This window comes from Miniopterus natalensis, chromosome 4 (assembly GCF_054644295.1).
Source record: "Miniopterus natalensis isolate mMinNat1 chromosome 4, mMinNat1.hap1, whole genome shotgun sequence".
NCBI classification, from domain to species: Eukaryota; Metazoa; Chordata; class Mammalia; order Chiroptera; family Miniopteridae; genus Miniopterus; species Miniopterus natalensis.
The window spans coordinates 70,539,232-70,560,045 of NC_142084.1; the positions used below are offsets into that span (position 1 = coordinate 70,539,232).

At 51.6% G+C, this 20,814-nt stretch overlaps 1 protein-coding gene across 1 annotated transcript; it reads left to right on the forward strand.

The window, feature by feature from the left end:
- Positions 1–1,769: 1,769 nt before the first annotated feature.
- RAB8A (RAB8A, member RAS oncogene family) lies at positions 1,770–20,614 on the forward strand. Its single transcript, XM_016209366.2, has 8 exons — positions 1,770–1,897; positions 6,284–6,344; positions 8,390–8,450; positions 12,349–12,426; positions 13,911–14,000; positions 14,507–14,572; positions 16,062–16,112; positions 19,209–20,614. The coding sequence occupies exons 1-8, from the start codon at positions 1,774–1,776 to the stop codon at positions 19,299–19,301; spliced, it is 624 nt and encodes a 207-aa protein (XP_016064852.1). The 5' UTR covers positions 1,770–1,773; the 3' UTR covers positions 19,302–20,614.
- The last annotated feature ends 200 nt before the right edge of the window (positions 20,615–20,814 follow it).

The following is a 20,814-nucleotide window of genomic DNA, read 5'->3' on the forward strand; positions in this document are numbered from 1 at the left end:
TTTCAGCTAGAAGGTACTTAAGGGCAAGCTACCATGAGTAGAAGATGAGGTCAGTTGTGGACATGCCGAATTTGAAGGATTTTTGACAAATCCAAAGGCAGATGCTGAGAAAGCAGTTGGACATGGAGAGATGCCTGGGCACTGGATTCTCTAAGAAGTAAGAATCACCAGTGTGGAGAGATACTAGAAGCTACAGGGGGAGTGAGTGAGATCACCCAGAAAGTGCAAACAGATAGGAAGAAAACCATGGGGCACATGGACATCTAGGGGACAAGTAGAAACCCCCTTAAAGACTGCAAGGGAACCCCCAGTCCCATGAAGTGTGGGTGGAACACAGGGAGACAAGCAGCATCCCAAGAAAGGGAGATGTGGGTAGCAGGTGAAGAAACAGGCCAATAAAATGGGAAAGTGCCAAGAAAAGGAATTGCCAGAGTAGGTGGTCAACAGTATCAAATACCACGGGGACTGAAACCTACAAAGTGGTTTATGGCTCTGGCTGAAGCTTTTCCTAAACAAGATTAACAGAATGGGCTGAAGTGCAAGGGAGGAGAACCCGAGGCCAACTCTTGGAAGATCTGGCCACTCTGATGGCCCAGAGTGACGCAAAGCGGTGAGGCCATGCAGGGAGCAGGGCCTGTCTCTGCGAAGCAGGAAACCCTAGTGATCAAGATCTCGGCTTCTGCAGCTTTTGTGTCTGAATTCAAAATCCAACTTCCCACTTTGGGGCCTGGGAAAGTCACTGAAGCCTCTCTGGCCTGTTTTCCCACCATAAAACGTGGTTAAACAGTGGGTTGCAGTGGGGATTAAACGTTTTTGTTTTTTTAAGTAACTGTTTCCACCACTGGCGGGCACACAACCAACGTTCCTAAATAGTAAATGTAATTCTCACTATCCTAATCTACTGGGCGGGTTCTGAGCCCCAGAGGACTGACTAGGTTGGGGCAGGTTAAGCTCCAGAGTAAAACTGGAGGCAGAGAATGTCCTGGCTAACCTCTAATTAGGTCCGAAGGCAGTCCTGAATTGTCCCCGCGAGCTCAGGTGCAGGCCTGGGTATTTTTAAATAGGCCTCCTGTCCAGCGCTGAGATTCCGGAGTATGCCTCGGGGCGGGGGGGGGGGGGGAGGGGACGCCTCGCTTCGACTGTGACGAGGCCCCTACTCTCCTTTCCTCTTCGGATTCCCCTGGCCCGAAGCGGAGACCTCCAGATGACACCGCCAAAGCCGTCGCGCCTTCCCGCGCTCTTCCCGGCGCCTACTGAGCTTGCGCGAGCCGAGAAGGCGGGAGCCAGAGACCCTACGCGCGTGCTCCCTCTGCTGGCGCCTAACGGTTTCCCTGGAGCGTCTGCGCAAGCTCCCCAGGCCCCGCCCCGGGTTGCGGGGGCGCAGAGCCGTTGGCGCTGCTCCCAGCGCTCCCCCTCCTCGCGGGGTGAGGCGGGGCTTCCCTAAAGTCATGGAAGAAAGCGGGGACACAGGATGCCACGCCCCTTGCCTTGGTCTTCTTTTGAAGCCCCTAGACTCCTCACCGCTGGCCAATCGTAGTTCGCCCTGTCCCGAGCGTTGGCCAATGACCGAGGCTCTCGGGCCGCTTCCGGCTCCGCGCCCAGCTCGCCCCTTCCCCAGGTCTCCCCGCGACGGGCGGGGCGCGGGGCGGGCATCGGTCACGGTGACGTGCAATAGGCTGGGAGCCAATGGGAGGCGGACTGGGCGTTGATGGACGGGGCCAGCGGCCAGTGGCGAGGCGCTGGCCGCACTTCCCGTCGGGGAGAGAGTGTAATATGGCGAAGACCTACGATTACCTGTTCAAGCTTCTGCTGATCGGGGACTCGGGGGTGGGGAAGACCTGTGTCCTGTTCCGCTTCTCCGAGGACGCCTTCAACTCCACTTTCATCTCCACCATAGGTAGAGGGGCGAGGGAGCGGCCGGGGTCGCCGGAGGCCCGGGTTGGGCGCGCCCCTGAGAGGCTGGGGCTGAGGGAGCGACTGGGCTGGACGGCCACAGGGATCTGAGGGGTTCGGAGCGGAGAAGAGCAGCCGTCTCCGCTGCTGTTCGGGGGTTCCTGGCCCTTGCAGGGGATCAAGTGCCCATTTTGCAGATGCGGAAACTGAGGCCACAACCCTCAGCCCCCTTTTCAGGGAATATATGTCCTAGGCTGTGGTCTTGGCGCCCGTCATCTCGTTGGGTCCTCACAGCAGCCCTTGAAGCTGTTCTTTTAGGGTCCTCATCTTGCAGAAGTGAAACTGAGGCATAGGGAGTTGGCCGTGGGAAAAGACCCGTGACATCTAACCTGATTAAGAATTTATTGTGTCCAGGCGCTGTATGTTCATTATCACACTCTCCAGTCCTCTGTGTTAGGTCTGTTATGAGCCCATCTCACAGATGAGGAATTTGAGGCTCAGGGAGGTGTGGGACTCGCCCAAGGTCATAGTCTGCAAGTGACAGAGATGGGATTTGAGTCCATGTGTGTCTGAACCCAAAACTCAAGGCACAGCTGATCCACCTTGGAGCCAGGACTGTAACCCAGATCTCTTCAGCTCTTTCCTCTGGAATATTCAGGATTTAAGACCCCTCTGCCCCATGGGTGAATTTCTTCTAGAAGGAATGGTGAGAGTTCACAGTCTTTCCCTGCTTTGCCTGCTATCCCACTTAAGGGTCACAGCAATGGCAAGTGACAGCTGCCTTCCCTGGACCTGTCATCCCCGAGGAAATGCTAGATAAAAGCTTCAGTGAGAAACCAAAATCAGCCGCTGCCACAGACAGCTCTAACTTCCCTATCATTAGGCCCAGGACACCGGTTGTCACTTTGCAGAACGGCGTTTTCTGCACGGCCAGCCCACATTGTGGTTGAACAGAATTGACTTGATGCTTTTCAGTTCTGATAGCCACAAAAGTGGAGCTGACTTCTCCCCATGCCACAAAAATAGCTATTGCTCATGTAAGAAGTTTTGACCTGGGAGTAACACCCATCTATGCAGCTTTACTCTGCAGTGGGGAAGTGGAAGAACACTTACCAAGCCCAGGAATTGTTACTGAATGGAGAAAACGTAGGGAACAGGCCCTGCCTTACTCCTGTGTAATTTTAACCCAATCAGGTTACCTCCTGAACCCTACAATAAGCTGCTGATTTCCCTCCTCCAGGAGCTGCACTTTGCAAAATACTTAGGTGCCAGGTGCAAAGTAAAGGAAATCTTCATGCCTGATTTCTAGCTTTTGTTCACTATTGAACAATCACTTCACCTTTCCTAGCCCTGTTTAGGAGTGATGATCTCTTTGCTTGTGCCCTGGGTGGTTGAGGATCAGAACTATACCATGAATTGTCTCCACTGCCTGGAAGTAGAATGGTTCCTGTAGTGATAGCAGTCCTCCCCAGAGCAAAGATGTTTCTGATTCCTACTCCAAGGTCAAACTTTGGTATAACCCTTGTGCCCCCACCAATCAGGAAGTGATGTTAACACCTGGCAAGCTGTGGGTCACTCAACTCAGATCTCAGTTTCCCAGTACTATATCAGAAACTTCCTGTTCAACACAAGCGCTAGTAAGATCAGTTCAAGGGTGGGTTTGTTGTTTGGTTTCTGATTCTTGACCAGAAAATCCAGGCTGGCACTTTAGGGTTCTGAGGAGGTTGGTCTCCACTTGCAGAAGAGGTCACCTAGGAAGGTAGAGGTGTCACTTGAACCCAGGATCTCACTCTCCCACTCTGTTTTTGCCTCATGACACTTGAAGCCTTCCTGCAGGCCTGTGTCTTCTAGGAAAGTTTAATTTACTCTGATCTTGAAGTTATAGCCTCATAATTCTTAGGCCTTGTAAAGTTTACACTTCCTAATTAAATTTGGTGTGCTAATAAAACCCAGGAGGAGAAAAGGACAGAGAGCTGTGGTACTCTGCCGACTGAATGGTGCTTCTTGATTTCATAGGTCCCGGGGGGTGCAATGGGGGTGGAGAGGTGTTTAGGATGGGATGTCACTGGGCTGCTTACTCCTGAAATGCAACTTAATGCATAAAGGGGATTTTCCATTGGCAGTGAGTGTACCTCTGGGTTTTCTTTATAGATCAGGGATTAAGTGGCTGTTCATTTTCTGCCCAGATTATGTTTTGCCAAAGGCTCTTCTTGTAAACTCCATCGATTGTGTTGTGAACTTCGCCCTGTGGCTACTGGAATTGATTCTCCCCAGCGTGGCTCAGCCCCCTCCCCTGGGACTCCATTCATTTATTCAGGGAGACAGATGACAGGGGAAAGTTCTGTGTAAACCATGCAGCACCCATTGCTCTTAATTCTTTCATTCAGTCATCTTTCCCTGATGCTTGCTGCATGCCAGGCATCCACCTTGGTATGGGGGCTGGAGAGATGACTTGAATGAATCAGAGGGAAACAGAACTATAACAAGGCCTATAGTCAAGGTGTGTGTGTAGGACTGGATAGTTGGCTTCTAGAAAGTACATATTCATTCGCCTCCACACTGTGGCTATAAAACTTTTGAGCCCCTGCCTCCTGGAGTTTATGGTCTAGTGGGCACAGTTCAGGTGCAGGCCTATATTCTATTTGGTCCCCATGATAGATCCTGAGATAGGCAGGGATGGAATTAGCATTGCTGTCATGGGTTCTGAGGGTTCAAGTCAGGCCTGAGCCTCAAGGCTTCACAGGCAGAGATTTAGAACAAACTCACAGAGGCAAGGGCTGGGTTTTGTTGTTTCCCTTCACACAGGCCGTTCAAATCGGCAGATTTTGCTTCTAATGTTCATGGAAACAAATAGACAATGTCAGGGATAAGTGCATGAAGAAAAAAAAGCAGGTAGGGGAGAGAATAAGGATGGTTAGGAAGGTTCCCCAGGGGAGGTGACTTGAGCAGGGACTTTGAAGGGAGAGGAGGAAGCCAGTTGACCATGGAAGGAAAGACTATTCCAAGGGAGAGAAGAGCAAGAGTAAAAGCCTGAGGCCAGAGTATGCTTAGGATGCTTAGGAAACAGCCATGTGGGCAGTGTGGCCAAGATGTGGCTGAAGAGGAGGGCATAGCTGTGGATGCTGAAAGGTGACTAGGTTAGGCAACTGTTTTCACTTCATTCTGCGGCAAAAGGTGTGGTGCGAAGTGATGGGAATGTGTTTTGGGTTTTTGCAACAGCTTTATTGAGCTATAATTCACAAACCCTACACCTCACCCATTTAAAGTGTATAATTTGGTGGCTTTTACTCTATTCACAGAGTTGTGCAACTACCACCATTGACTCTAGGACATTTTTATTGTGACAAAAAGAAGACCCAAACCCCTTAGTCACACCACCACCCTACCCCCTACCCATGGGACACCATCTCCTCTCATAGCCCCTGGCAACTGCTAATCTCCTTTCTGTTTCTCTGGATTTGCCTGTTCTAAACATTTCATATAAATAGAATCGTACACTGTATGGCCTTTTGTGTCTGACTTCTTCCACTCAGCATGGTGTTTTAAAGATTTATCAATGTTGTAGTGTGTGTCAGTGCTTCGTTTCTTTTCATGGCTGAGTAGTATTCCATAATGTGCATAGACCACATTTTGGTTATCCATTGATCTACTGGTAAACCCACTGGAGGGTTTGGAGCAGGTTAGGTTTGTGATGTGGTTGAGTTTGTGTTTTTAGAAGCTAGGGAAGGGACTAAGGGAGCAACGGTGGGAGTCTGGAGGGCAGCTGAGGATGTTGAGAGGTCACCCTGGTGCTGGGTAAAGGGGCTGAAGCCCAGGTGGATGGGAGAGAAGAGGGCAGGATCTGGAAGGCTTCTTGGAGGTGACCTTAAACTGGTTCTTAAAGGAGAGGGAAGTTTGCCAGGCCGATAGGTGGGCAGGGTGGGGACCACCACAGAGAAGGAACAGAGTATGTACAAAAGCTTGAGCCTACCTGTATCGGGTATTTTGGGACCTATTGCCCTGGGTGCTTGGAGGGCCAGGGGTGAGATGGTGGGAAGTGTGAGTCTCTGGCCTCCAAAGGGCCCTCCTGGGCACATTCCTTAAGGCTGTCTGTTGAGGGAGGTAAGAGAACAAGGCTTTGGCACCTAGCTACCTAGGTTTGCCCACCAGCTCTTCTAGTTGCCAGATTCACTCTGGGTATCTTCTGTCTGCTCTCTGAGCCTCAGCTTCCCCTTTCCTGAGAGGAGAAAGTTCTCCAGGTGCTTCCTGATTTGTTGTGAGGATTCTAAAATCCTATGTGCCCAGTCCTAGCCATGGCAGCTGTTGCCTGCACAGGTTGGAGGTGCCCACCTCAGACGCAGCTTGGGAAATGGGCTGACAGTGATGTGCTTTTTTTTTTCTTTTTTATCAGGAATTGACTTTAAAATTAGGACCATAGAGCTCGATGGCAAGAGAATTAAACTACAGATATGGTAAGAGTCATTCCCTTCTTCACCTGGAGAATACTTCAAGCAGAAGCCCCTGGTGTCCTCTCCCACTCCCCGAGACTGCTGCCTCCATCTCTTTGTGCCCAGCCTAAACACTTTCTTCAGAAGCTTCATGAACTGTGCTCTGCTGGCTGTTGAGGCTAAAGTCTGTGTTAGCACCTTCTGGGGACATAGCTACAGGTCCCCACTAACTCAGTGTTTCAGTGTGCACAGCCTGGTTCTGGCTTCAGAGTGGCCTGCTCCTGTTGAACTTGGAGAGAGCCCTCTGTGCCTGGCGGTGGTAGAGGCTGCCAGGAGGGCAAGATGCCCTGGCCGGCATTTCCTTCTGAGCCTATCAGCTCACAGAGGAAGGCCTATGTTGCTTCCTCTTTTCTCTCTGGGGCAACCCAGGCCTCACTTCCTAACAGGCAGATCTGAAACCCCAGAGCCAAAAATAAGCTGAGGCCAGGCCTCACCTGGGGCTGACTTCTATGCCACATAAAATTAGAGAAGTGTGAGTCCCTGGCACTGATGCTGGTCTGGGAGCTATGGCTTTGGGCTGAGCTCAGGTGGTCAGAGAGATGTAGGGGAGCCTTGTCTTGCAGCCACATCACTTGCAAGGAAGCAAGATCCCTGAGCAAAATAAAAGTTATTTTTTTGTAGGGTGGCACCATCCTTTCAGTCCAGGAGAGCGCCTGTGGGTGGGAGGGAGTGCTGTGAGATAGGCTATAAAGCTACCCCCTTCCCCCTGCAGCTCGAACCCCCCATCCTCAAATTTCAGCATGAGCATCGTCCCAGCTTGCTTCACAGTCACCACCAACTTCAGCGGTGTTCTCATCTGAATCCGATTTCAGAACCAATATCTGGATGAGGCCTAAAGCCTTGCCCATCCTACAGAGCTCCTAGTCTGTCAGCTTTGGCTGCTTTGTAAGTTATAAGCCATACAAGTTCCTCCACTTCCAACTTATGCTGCCCAGCAGCCTTGGTGCCCAAGTCCAAAGTGACACTACCAGCAAGCAGAGTTTTACTTTCCTTCCCTCCTGTCTTCCTGCTTCTGCTGTTAGCAATCTCAATGACTTTCTTAAAACTTCTAGGCCATGATTGAAAATAAATTGATTAACCACAAATGTCACCTGCTATTGGCATCAGAAGCTCTGCTTAGTTCCACATGAGGCTAAGTCTAGGCATGCAGATCCCTCCCAGGGTTGGGAGATGGTGGGGTACAGAGTTATAGGAGGAGCCCTGGGTCCAGAGACAAAAGACATGGCCCTGGCTCTGCACCGATCTGTTAAGTCACCTTTAAGCCAAGCACGGAATACCTTCCATGCAAGGAGCTGGGCTGGGCACAGGCCTGTCATTGAGGGAGGACTTTCTCCCTGGCCTCCACTGAGATGGTGTGAAAGTGCATCCTGAGTCCCCACTGAGGTCACCCGGCTTAGCCCACCAATGAGGGCTATGTTCCAAAGCCACATGATCAGCCCCTTCCACACTTGTGGTCCCAGATCTTCACAAATAATAACATCCAACCGTGGCTCTTCTGTGACACAGGAACTCCAGGGTGAATTCCCAGAAAACAGAGGAGGTGGCTTTGTTGTGTCCCAAGCTGGGAGACCTCAGTAGGTTCTTAACCCTTCTAAGCCACAGTTTCCTTCTCTCTGAGAATAGGGAGAATAAGGGATATTGCTCATAGCAGGAGAGTGAATCAGAGTTGACCCATAAGAAAGCCAGGCATCCAGTCCTAACGGGTCTGGCTCAGTGGTTAGTGTTGGCCTGCGGACTGAAGGGTCCCAGGTTCAATTCTGGCCAAGGGCACGTGCCTCAGTTGCAGACTCAATCCCCAGCCCTGGTTGGGGCTTGTGTAGGAGGCAGCCAGTCGATGTATCTCTCTCATGTTGATGTTTCTCTCCCCCCCCTCCCGAAAAGCAATGGAAAAAATATCCTTGGGTGAAGATTTTTTTTTTAAAAGGAAGCAAGCCAGGTATCCATCCCGGGTAAATGCCCCTCGTTCTCACTGTGGCAGCATCATTAATATCCCTTCTTCTTGTCTTTAGGGACACAGCCGGCCAGGAACGGTTTCGGACGATCACAACAGCCTACTATAGGGGTGCAATGGTATGGATTTGTGTTGGGGTTTTTTTGTTGGTTGTTTATTTTTAAGTAAAAGTGAAAGTCACTGCTTGGATGCCAAAACCTGGCCGTTTGTGAGGACCCCCATCATCTGGCTCTTGGGGGGTTGGCTTTAGGAAAAGGCTTTGTGCCCTTCCCCCATATACGTACATCCCCTTCTGGCTTCAGAGACAATGCAGGTTTTAAGGAAACCTAATTCTTTGGGAATGAAAGAAGACACAGGAAGCCGGTTCTTCCAGGTGAGGTCAGTGAAATCGGAGATGGCATGCCCCAACACTTAGGAGCGTTCACTCGGCCTGCGTCAGTCTCTATGGAATTTGCTATCGAAAACTTGAAGATGGTCCATGAGCTGACTTGCTCTGGGCTGTTGGCTGTGGCTGAGACAGGGTGACGTGATCAGAAGACTGGTTTGTCATCCCTCAAATATTTTACCGAGAGCCTTCTCCAGGCCAGGCTTGAACTGGATACAGGGGGAGACCTGGAATGGGCCAGGTTCCTCCCCACGAGGGCCCTGAGTAGGTCATGCATGTGTGAGGTATGTACAAAGCGGGTGCTCAGGGGCCAGGGGGAGCAGACATAGATGCCTGGGACCTGGCTCAGCACCCTGGATCACCCTTTGAGTTCCATCTCCTTACTTGCAAAGTGGAACAGAGAACAGGACTATGTCCCAGGCAGCTGGGAGGGTAGATGACCAGCTCTCCATTTCAAGATCCTACCATACCCTGTCCTTTCCATGGTGCATCCTATCATTTAACTGCTTAGACATCTGTTTCCTCCACTAGGCCAAAAGCTCCATGAGGGCAAAACCAGGTCTTGGTCACTGCCATATGCCCCGTGCCTGGGACTGTGCTGAGTGTGAGGTGGGAGCTCAGGAAATGCTGGTGAACTGCAGAAATGAATGGAAGCATTAAGTATTTAAGTGTGTCCCACACAGCGTCTGAAACATAATAGAAATTCAATCACAAGGACTGCAACTTTAGCTCTCCTCATTAAAATTAATTTACTAACTTTCCCCTCACCTTGCTGTGTTCTGGTGGGGCACGGATGTCAGGGCACTGGGGTCCTAGGGGATCTTCTGCTGTGTGGCCTCAAGTAGGCCTTGTCCTTCTCTAGGCTGAAATAGCACACCCTACACCGCCCCCTTCAAGCCCTACCCTGTGTCAGGCACTGGGCCCAGGTCTCGACCATAATTCCCTGACTTCCCTGGGTGTGGATGCCATTGTTATTCCTGTTTACAGATGAGGAAGCTGAGGTTTGGCACCATTGCATGCCTGGCTTAAGTTCATGCAGAGAGTACATAGCTGGGCTGGTTCTAGAAGGTTCTTCAGCGCCCACATTCTCGGCCCACCCCTGACCAGGCTGGACTGAGCCATCTGTAAGGCACTGTCCAGCTCCAAGATGATTGTGGCTTGTAATCCTCCTAGACCTGCACTAACCCATACAGAAGCCACTAGCCACATGTGGCTATTTGAATTTAAAGTGGTTAAAATAGGAAATCCAGCTCCACAGTCTCATCGTCCACATTTCAGGTGCCCCAGCAGTAACCTTACAGGACAGTGCAGAGAACATTGCCACTGTTGCTGCCCCATCATCCTCTCTGTCTGTGTGGTACTAGACCATGGGGTCTCAAAAATGGGAGCATTGGATGTCTAGTGTCCCATTGTGAACTTACAAACAGCTATGGGGAGCTATGCCCAGTTGGACTTTGGGAGCCCCAAGGGGAGTTTTAGGGAGAAGCTGGAATAGGGTGACACCATGTTTTCCAGGTATTTCTACTGTTTCCTGATAGAGAGCTCTATCCACTGCCCTCTTCACCCCCTCTCCCCCCACTACCACTACCTTATAGGTAAAAATCTAGGACCTTGGAATCTTGGCACATGGTGCCAACTTCATGGTGGCAGTGAGACTCCTAGGCCATCAGAGAGGCCAGTCCCTGGGTCAAGGTGTAAAGGCCTCACAGCCCTGTGGCATTCTTGCCCCTGGTAGCAAGAGTGTAGCTGCTGAGCAGAGACCCTTACTATACTTGACTCAGTGTCTGCCCACCAGTGTCTTCTGCTCATGCTGGCCTTGACTGGGTCGAGGTAGACTCCAAGTTCCCTAAAATCTCCTCTGAGGCCTCTTGTCAATGGTCTCTGTATAGTTCCCCAGGAGACCCTGGAATGAGGGCCCCAAATGGTATTTTTGAGGGGTCATGGCCAGGGCAGTGGTATGCTATAAGGCCCCTGCATATCCTTAAGGTCATAGTGGGGATTTGGAAGTGCTATGGCTTTCTTGCCCTGTTTCCTTGGTGTCACTCCCTCACCCCCAAGGTTCCCTGCCCAGGGCACGTCACTCATATTTTTACTCTGGAAACTCAGGCCACCTCAGAGACAAGGTCTTGGTTACACCAGAGGTTGTGTATGCAGAGCTGGGCCCTGGGAGCAGGTAGTATGAGGGATTGGAGCAAGCCAGACCTGGGCAGGACAGCTTTAGGCTGTGTGCCTTGGAGCCCAGATGCTAGGCTGCACAGGGGAGTTGCAATGGCACTACAGGCTGGTTTTCTGTGGGTACCCCTCAAGATGTCTGGAGCAACATGGGGACCAACCAAGGGTAGCCTGAGTGTGCTTGGTCCTGAGGAGGGCCCAGATAGGTTCCTGAAGGAGCCAGTGTCATCAGCTCCTTCAGGGTTAGCCCCACCTGGGCTTGAATCTTTTTTTTTTTTAATATGTTTTTATTGATTTCAGAGAGAGGAAGGAAGAGGGAGAGAGAGATAGAAACATCAGTGATGAGAGAGTCATTGATCGGCTGCCTACTGCACAACCCCAACTGGGGATTAAGCCAGCAACCCTGGCATGTGCCCTGACTGGGAATTGAACTGTGACCTCCTGATTCATAGGTCAGTGCTCAACCACTGAGCCGCGCCATTGAGCTGATATTGAATCTTAAAAGTCACTTCTCTCTGTACCTTAGTTTCTCCTCTAATAAATGGGGATATTTGCCTGTCACAGTGATGGTAAAATCATGGGCTCAGGTGGAGGCAGGGTCACTCTGTGGCTCTTAGGGGCCTATGGACCGTACACAGGCATGCACATATTGGTTATAGAACCACTGGGCCTCAGTGCTGCTCAGCCCATGCTTGAAGCCAGCCCCTGCTCTGGTGGGGTCACTGGAAGGCACAGGGATGTCAGTATCAGACCTCCTAGATTCAGAACTCAGTTGTGTCCTTCACTCTCGTGGAACCAGAGGCAGGGACTTAGCCCTGTCACCCCACAGCCTCAGATTCCCCATCTGCAGAGTGGGAATGGTAGGACCATCTGACCCGGGCCTATGAGGCTTTAGGGAGACTCCACTCCAGTCCCTGGCACATAGAACGTGCCAGATGAGGGGCAGTGCTGGGGCACCCCGAGGAGGTGGCATTGACTGAACCGGGAGGTGATTTGGGCCAAAGGAGGGGGATGAGTGAGGATGTGGAGGAAGCCAGGCACAGCAGAGGGTTGGCATGGGGGAGCACAGTGGGCACCAGGGCTGTGGAACTGTATAGGGTGGGGAGCTGCAGGATGTGAAGCTGGGAGGTTGGCAGTACCTTGGGGTCTGCCGGGACACGTGGGCCGTACTTACCCTGCCTGCAGTGAGGAGCCTGCAAGGTCGTTTGTGAGCATGGATATGTTAGGGTCTGGTCTAGGGATGAAGGGTCACCTTGGTGGCTGAGGGCACAGGACTGGAGCCTGGGAGACCAGGAATAGGCTGGTGCTGGAGCCCAGCAGAAGAAGAGCCCCAGAGCTGGAGAGGAGAGAGTTGTGGGGAGAGGTGTCATGTCAGGGTCCCTGCTGCCCTGCGTCCTGGGTTTCCCCCTCAGAGAACTCGCAGCTTGTCCAGAGCGCATCTCTTTTCTTCCTCTGCTCAGGGTATCATGCTGGTCTATGACATCACCAATGAGAAGTCCTTTGACAACATCCGGAACTGGATTCGGAACATTGAGGAGGTAAGGCTTGAGGGAAACTTCCCACCTTGTCCTCTCCTCAGCTCTCACCCTGAAGCCCCCTGGTTTACAGATGAGATCACTAGGCACAGAGACACCCACAAGGAACTTGTCCAGAGCCCCATAGCGAGGGACATAGATAGAACAGGGACTGGAACCCAGACGGTCGACCTTAGAGACCACGCTGGCCTAGCCTGGTCAGAGAGTGGCCCATTTCCCCACCTGAGCTGTTCAGTTTGGTGATATCTTGGTCATAAGAGAAGTGATACCCAAGCTCTCAGTGAGCATTTGGTGCTTTCTAGAAAAGAAAAGTTCTAGAATTGGTATGACCCTTGTCTTTGGAGGGTGTGGTGAGAAGCTGTATCAGGTGTACTTTGAGCTACAGCATAGTGGGGTGTGAGCTGGGGTGAGCTCACCATGTTCAGGCCAGCAGCACTTAGACCACAGCTGGCTCGAAGAGAGACCTTGAACCATGAAGGGAGGGGAAGGTGGCCAGCCCCAACTCCCCGTTCCAAAGCCAGTGTCACCACCTTTCTGCTCCCCAAATTGCTTATCTCACCCCAAAGCCATCCTGGACAGAGGTGCTTGCAGCTTTTGATGACTCACTAGGTGGGGTGTCAGGTCTGAGGTGTGGCCAGAAGACTTTACCCTTCTAGACAGCCACAGCAGAAGGTTACTCACTGCCTGCCCAATGGTTATGAGCAGTTGCACTGAGACTGCTCCCCAGTGACTCGGCACTTGCTGTCAGTAGGCTGTTTCTGGCTGAGGAGGAAGAACTGCCCACACTCATGGTGGTCTTTGAGGAAGCTCTTTTTCTGGCCATCAGGCGAGAATGCCTTCCAGTTGGCAGGAAGTTAGGCAGGGAGCCACGCAGGGCATTTTAGTGAGATCAGGTCTGAGCTGCAGCAAGAAGGTCCCATCCAGTGCCTCGGGCCTTGAGGATGCCAGGGCCACTGCAGTGAGGAGGGGGTTAGCGGGTGGGGCAGAGGTGCCATTTTCAGGTGCGAGGGCAGAGTTAAGGGAATGCCAGGTGATGGCAAAACATCCAGAGCTGCCATCACCCCAGGCATGACCCATTTCCAGAGCCCAGAGTGAGCTGGAGTAGAGTAGAAGTTCCCAGGATAGCAGCTGGGGTCCCCTGCAGAGGAACCTGGGAGGAAAAGAGGAAGGTGAGCAGGGCTACTTCCCCTAGACCCCACCGGGAACCCAGGGACAGACACAGGACCCTGGTTATTGCAGCCCCTGGAGAAGCCATCCTTAGCAGCTAGAACGCATGCACTTGGTCAGAGAAGCAGCCAGAACCCTGGCATTGGCTTTGTGACATGGGACAGGCTACTCAGCCTCTCTGGGCTTCAGCTTGTCATCCACACAAGGGTGTGCCTAGCAGTCCTGACCCTACCACTCTGATTTCGTGGATCAGGCCACAGGTTGGCCTGTGGGCCAGTCTAACTGCACCTCTCACCTCCTCTGTCTGTCTTCTCCCGCAGCATGCTTCTGCAGATGTTGAAAAGATGATACTTGGAAACAAGTGTGACGTGAACGACAAGAGACAAGTGTCCAAGGAACGGGGAGAGAAGGTAGGCATGGTGGCCAGCTTGGGGCCTGGCATTGCCACGCACCTCAGGGCAGAGAGACCTCAGGATTTTAGGGTTCCCTGCATGGAGGCCAGCTTTTCGTGCCCCACAGGGCTCCTTGATTGCTCGCTAAACCCCTCAGAATCTTCATGAGCATAAGATGACCTACCATCCCAGCTTGTCCAAGACTGGGGGTCCCAGAATACAGGATTTTGCTGGGCAAAGTTGGTTGCCCCAGTGGGACACATGCCATGGGAAGAGAGAGTGGGAAACACATGCCCAGCTGGGCTTCGGGCTAAAGATTGCAAGCAGTGAGGGCTCCTGGGCTGTGCTATGCCTGTTCCTTCATGGTGTCTCATGGGAACCCATCGAGGCCACAGGGAGCAGAGGATGGAGCCATGGTTTGAGCCAGGCTCCTCTACCCATCACTGTTCCCACCTTAGGGTGCTTCCTGGGGGGCAGGGGCACCTGGCAGCTGATGCATGTGCATATGTATGTCTCCCTTACAGCTGGCCCTGGACTATGGAATCAAGTTCATGGAGACCAGTGCAAAGGCCAACATCAATGTGGAGAATGTGAGTCCCAGGCCCACAGCACCAGCCCCTTCTGGCTGAGGGTTGACCTACACTCTCCAAGGAAGCTCTGCTGCAGGGTCTGGCCACAGGCTATGGGCTGTACTGTCGGCCATCTGGCCAAGAGGCACTTCCCGGCAGGGCCATTTGCCAAGCTACTTGAGATGCCCAGCTGGCCCTGAGTATTACCCCCTATCCCCCAGCCTCTTCCCTGCCCCATGTTCTGATGTCAGCAGGTGCAAGCCTCAGCTGGGCACCTAAGACATTATCTCACTGGCTCTCGGAGGCCTGGGAAGTAGGCAGGGTTTTGCAGATGGGGAAACTGAGAGTCCCAGCTGGCTGGCACCCAGGCCCAGCATTAGGTAGGTGTTCTGGGCCATGCCACCCACACAGGCAGGTCCCTGTCACAAGCCCATATGCAGTAGGGGGCCCTGGCTAAGCCTAGGCCCAAGCCACCCTCTCCTCTCCACAGTCAATGCCAGCCTTGCAGCTGACCTACCTTCCCCTTCTTCCCACCACCCCAGTGACCTTTCTAAAACATATCATCCATGTCACTCCCAATCTCATCCCCCCATGCCTGGCTTGGAAGCCCTCCCCAGCAGGCCCCAACCATGTGTGCAGCCCACAGATCAGGCCTCATCCACCACTCTTCATCCTAGGACACCTCCAAGCCTTTCCTTATGGTCCTTTCCCTCATACCCCCTTTTCCATCAGGGCCTGGCCCAAGTGGCCTTCCCCAAGTAAGCCTCCACCATCCGTAGACCCTTAGGCCCACCACTTGGGGTGACCAGCACCCCTGTACCCCCTCCACAATAGAACTTTCCACGTCATGTAGGTGTTTGCTGAGACTCCGCCCCTCCCACCAAACAAGGAGCCCCTCATGTGCAAGTGCTAAGGCCAAGTCATCTCTGTGTGAGGCCCAGGGCCTAGGGTGTGGCTTATAAGTGCTCATGGAAAGAGCAGACAAGGAAAGGGAAGAAAGGGTTAGGCTGCAACAGAGGCAGCAGCCTGGGGTCAAGCCAGCTTGAGCCTTCACCATCCCTGGAAGACAACCCTTTCTAGCCCTTCCAGGCTCTCTGCCAGGCAAGGACCCAAAATGAAGCTTGTTTGGCCAAAGAGCTGCTTGGCTTTCTCTCTGCCCTGCCTGACCATCAGGAAAGGGACGAAGTGGGCAGGCAGAGCACAGGAGTTATGGATGGGTTCTCCTGGATCCTTCCAGATTAGTCAGTTAACCTCTGGATGCCTTGGGACAAGTCACTTGGTCCCTCTGGGCTTCAGTGTTCTCCCTGACCAATCAAGGCTGATTCATTTCCCAGGGTTGTTGGCTCAGGGGAAGTAGTGGTCTTGGAAGGTGGGGGTAGGAAATGGGGCTAGACAGATGAGGCTACTGCCCTGCCATCCCACCATACCCATTCCGTAGTGGTGCCCAGGAACCAGCAAGCCCTCATCTGCTTCCTGCTGCTGGGGCACTAATAACATCCTTATTCCACAGGCATTTTTCACTCTCGCCAGAGACATCAAAGCAAAAATGGACAAAAAATTGGTGAGTGTGTGTCCTTCCTAGTCCCTGAATGGTTCTCTAATGGTGCTGTTTTCTGCCTCAGTTGTGTAACTCAGCCCTGGGCAGATCCTGCGTTTCAGGGCCCAGCCAGACCAGTAGGGTGTGGCTAGGGACCAGGGAGAGGTAGCAGATGTAGTTGGGGCATCGGCTCCCGGACATGCTCATCTATTTTGTTCATTCTCTGTGGAACAGAGCTGCTCAGCTCCAGGCTGTGTCCAGGCAGACAAAGCCCTGCCTGCTGAATGCAGTGGCTAGTAAGGGACACATGGCCTTTTCCATCCTTCTCTGGGGATGACAGCCCCCAGCAGCACTTGTCCTGATGAGTCTAGCAGGTTGATAGCCTTTTTTCCCCCTGCCAGCCCCAAATTCTGCAGGTTGTGATGGCTCTATGATCTTTCTTAGTAGACCCCAGGGCTCTGAGAACTCTAGGAGGTCCTACTTGAATCCCTCCCACCCACCCTTTCATTTATTTCTGACTTTTTTGCTCACCACACAAGCATTTCCTAGTCTTTAACTCAGCATAATTAGTGCTTACTTGGTCGAGTCTGAAATCTTGACTGTACTTGGGGCATGTTCAGTGCCTAAATGCTGTTGTGAGTGTGGCCACACTTTCCCAATCAGGTGACGCTCCCCAGCATTCTATGTGTAGCTCATTTAGCACAAAATGCCATTCAAGTACACAGCCATAATTCTTACGATTTCTCTCTTTTTTTAAGGGAATTGCAAATCACCAACAGTTAAATTCCTACCCATTTGCTACCATCTTTTTGTTTATATTTAGTGTAAGTTTACAAGAGTGTAGGTTTGAGGTATAGTGTTAACTCGATACATTAATATACTGCAATATGATTATCTTGTAGCATTAGCTGACACCTCTATCACTGTCACATTGTTTCTTTTTTGTGTTGAGATTAAGGTCTAGTTTCTTAGCAACTTTGAAGTTTAAAATACAATATTGTTGACTCTGATTTCAGTGCTTTTCATTAGATTCCCCAGGACTTATCTACCAGTTGCAGGTTCATGTTTATCTTTTCATCACTGGTACAGCCATCTCTGCCCACCCCCTCTTCTCTCTTGAAAGTGTCACAGAAAGCCAGGGTCTGCTAGTGCCCACCCGACTCTCAGACCTCTGGCGCTTTCCCCCTCAGCGGGACCCAGTGCTTCCTATTGCACTGAAAGCAGATTCCACATACTGTGCCACACTTCCTGGGCCTTGTGCACTGGCTGCTCCCACCTGCTTCACCTTGTCACCTTGCTATTTCTGTGTCACCTCCTGTGCTCCAGCCATGCTGGCCTTTTCTTGTTCTTGAAGCACCCCATATTTATTTCGCCTTTCCTTCCCCTCCACTTGGGGTGCCCCCCTTATTAGTTTCCTAGGGCTGCCCCAACAAATTCTGGTAATAAACTTCACAGTTCACACCACACACATTCATTATCTTAATGTCCTGGAGGTCAGGAGTCTGAATGGGCCTCACCATGCTCAGATCAGAGTGTCAGCAGGGCTGAATTCAATTTTGGAGGCTCGAGGGAAGAATCCATTTTCTTGCCTGTCAGCTTCTAGAAGGCACTGCATCCCTTGCCTTAGAACCACTTCCTCCATCTTGGACCCTGCTGTCATCACCTCTCTTTCTTGGACCATAGCTAAGAAGTTTTCTCTGCCTTTGAGGATTCCAGGATCAGATAGGGCTGACCTGGATGATCCACATGCTCTCCCCGTCTCACCTTAGTCACATCTGCAACGTCCCTCTTGCCACGTCAGGTACCATACTCATAGGTTCCAGGGATTAGGGTGCAGACGTCTTTGGGGGAGTTACTTTGCTTACCACACACCTGGACTGACCTAGGTCTCACTGCCTTGCTTCATGAGGTCTCTGACATCGCCATCAAAGCACACCTCCACCTCCTGCTCTGCCTTTTCTGTCATTCCTTGCTGTGGTGGGAAATCCCCACTTTTTTGTTTACCCACATAATTTCTTTTTCCAGTGTGAGCTTCCCAAGGTGGGGGCCCTTGCTCACCAGTGCATGCACAGTGTCCACAAAAGTGTCTGACTCAGCATAGGCACTCAGAGTTACTGTTAAGTAAATTCAGGTTTTACCTAACAACTGAAAGGTGAGAATTAGTCAAAGAAAAGGGGGGCTGAACCTTTCCAAACAGGGTGATATGGGAGAAAAGATTTACATTCCCAGAGTTGGCTCCAAATGCTGGGTGACAGATTTGGAGCAGTCCTCTGAAAACAGTGTAGGGCACTGGTGTGTTTTCAGTAAGGCTTGAGTGGGCAAGGTTAAGGTTTCCAGTTTATGTCACCCACAGCAGAGTGGAACGTGGACCGGGGAGAAGTGGTAAGCCAGAACCTTAGCACAGAGACATGGGGACCATCCAGGTGTGAGTGGAATTGGGACCTTGAATTCAGCACCCCAGACCCCCAAATTCCAAGGGACAGAGTCTGCTGCCCTTTGGTTGTCCCACTGGTAGGGGTAGAAAGGAGGGAAGGGTGGGTGGAGAGAAGGAAGTAGAGAAAAGAGATGGGAGAATAAATGGAAAGGTATTGAGGGGATGAATGGAAAGGGATGGATGAATAGGTAAGTCATTGAGTGATTGGTGGTTGGAAGGGTTGGTGGGTAGTAGAAAAAATTATATCTGGGTTTGCAAAAGGTGAATTGTCATTTGGAAGCGATAATTGGATAGATGGATGATGGTAAGGGGTGGCTGGATGGATAGATGGATGGAAGGGAATGGACAGATGCATGGTTGATAGGAAGGGGATGGATGGATAGAATAAGAGAAATGGTTAGTTTGAAAGGGAGGAAGAAAGGATGGATAGATGGGCATGTGGTTGGTTGGAAGGGGATGGATTTATTGATGGTTGAAGGGATGGATGATGGGTAGGAGATGGATAAACTTGCAGTTGGATGGTTGGATGGAAGGGGAGGAATGGATGGGGGATAATAAACAGGAGGGGATGGGTACACTTGCAGATGAATGGTTGGTTGGTGGTTTCCTTGGTTGGCTGGCTGATTGGTTAAGAGACATAGTGCTGATGCTCAGCCATAACCCCAGAAAACCTCTTGTGACTTCAGGAAGGCAACAGCCCCCAGGGGAGCAACCAGGGAGTCAAAATCACACCAGACCAGCAGAAGAAGACCAGCTTTTTCCGATGTGTTCTTCTGTGAGGAACGCCGCCTTACTCTGAGCCTTGCTCAGCCAAGCTGACTGTGCCTGTCCTGAGTGAGCCCCTCACTCAGCTGGGGCCCTTCCCCCTCCAACGCCCCTGCCACGGCCACTGGGCCCAGGGCCACCAGAACACAATTGAGAAATTGTTTATTTTAGTAACTGATCTTTTTCAACTTTGGAGATGGAGTAAGTTAAGAATTTGCTATTTTTCCTGTGATGTCCACTGAACTGGCACACACATTGTGTACCTGGAGAGAAAGATGGAGACGACATGACTGGCAGCAGTGACCAATATGGTGGGCTTCCATCTCTGAGGTGTGACATAACTAAAATTCCACCGCAAAGCCTGTCTACATCTCCCACACAGAAGCAAAGTTCCCAGCGGCCAGCGATGGTTCCAGGAGTGCTGAGCTTCGCACCCCCAGTGAGGTGACCCACATCAGGCCCAGGAGGCGTCCGCCAACACGTCTGATGCCCATTTTTACCTTTTCTCTAAGTTTTGGACAAGTGACAAAAACCATTATGTTTCTCTTCCCCTTCTCCCTCTTCTTTTTGACTTTCAAACCAAAGGGAAGCACAAATTAAGGAAATCCTGTGTAAAGCGTTCAGAGGGAAGGAGGAGGAGAGGGACCTTTCCTGTTCACAGCCAGGTTTCGGTCTGTAGTCCAGCCAGGCCTCAAGCATGGTCAGTGGCCCTTGGCAGGCCCTGTCTGATCACTGAGGGGACACCATGCATCCCATGGGTGACCCCAAAGACAACCACAAACCGTTCACCTGCAATTAGGGTGTTTGCCTCTCGGCCCCCAAACAGCCCCCCACTCCTCTTCGCCCTCCCACAGTCTCCAAATCAGACATTCTTTCTAGCCGAGATTTTTATTTTTCCAGATCTGTAGTGCCATGAAGTGATTCCATCTTTGATTTCCAGTGGCAGACCCAGGTGACCAGGGACATGTATGCACCTGTGGCTGGGTGTGGCCGAGAGCATGAAGCGTCCCTGGCGACAGACTGACTACAGAGCTGTCTGGGATGGTTTTTAACTGCTGTCATTGGTTCTGTTTTGACAGCTCTGCCTTCCCATAGGGAGTGTGCATTTGAGAGCAGGTCCAAGGGGTGTCACCAGGGAGCCTTTATATTTCTATTTCTTTCCCCTCACCCCAGGCTGCTGTCCATCCAAGCCATTGGCGTCGTAATTTCTTCTTTGAATTAAAACCAGTGTACCAGCCATAGTCTGTTCCTGGAATCTCTTAATGTGCTCTGTTTACATCAATAAACGCACTTAAGGAAAACAAATTAAAGCTCGTTTTAAAGTTCACAGATTTTTATATCCACAGTTATCTGTAGGTAGACAGGTGTGGCCAGGTGTTGGGTGGTGGGTTCAAAGAATGTCCTTTATTTAAAACACACCCCTGGCCAGCAGGGGGCCTCAGGTCTGGACAGGATCAAAGTAGAGGTGGTGCGTGCCCCACTTGGAAAATTAAGCTTCCTACCCACACCCAGCTCTGTTCCCACCCC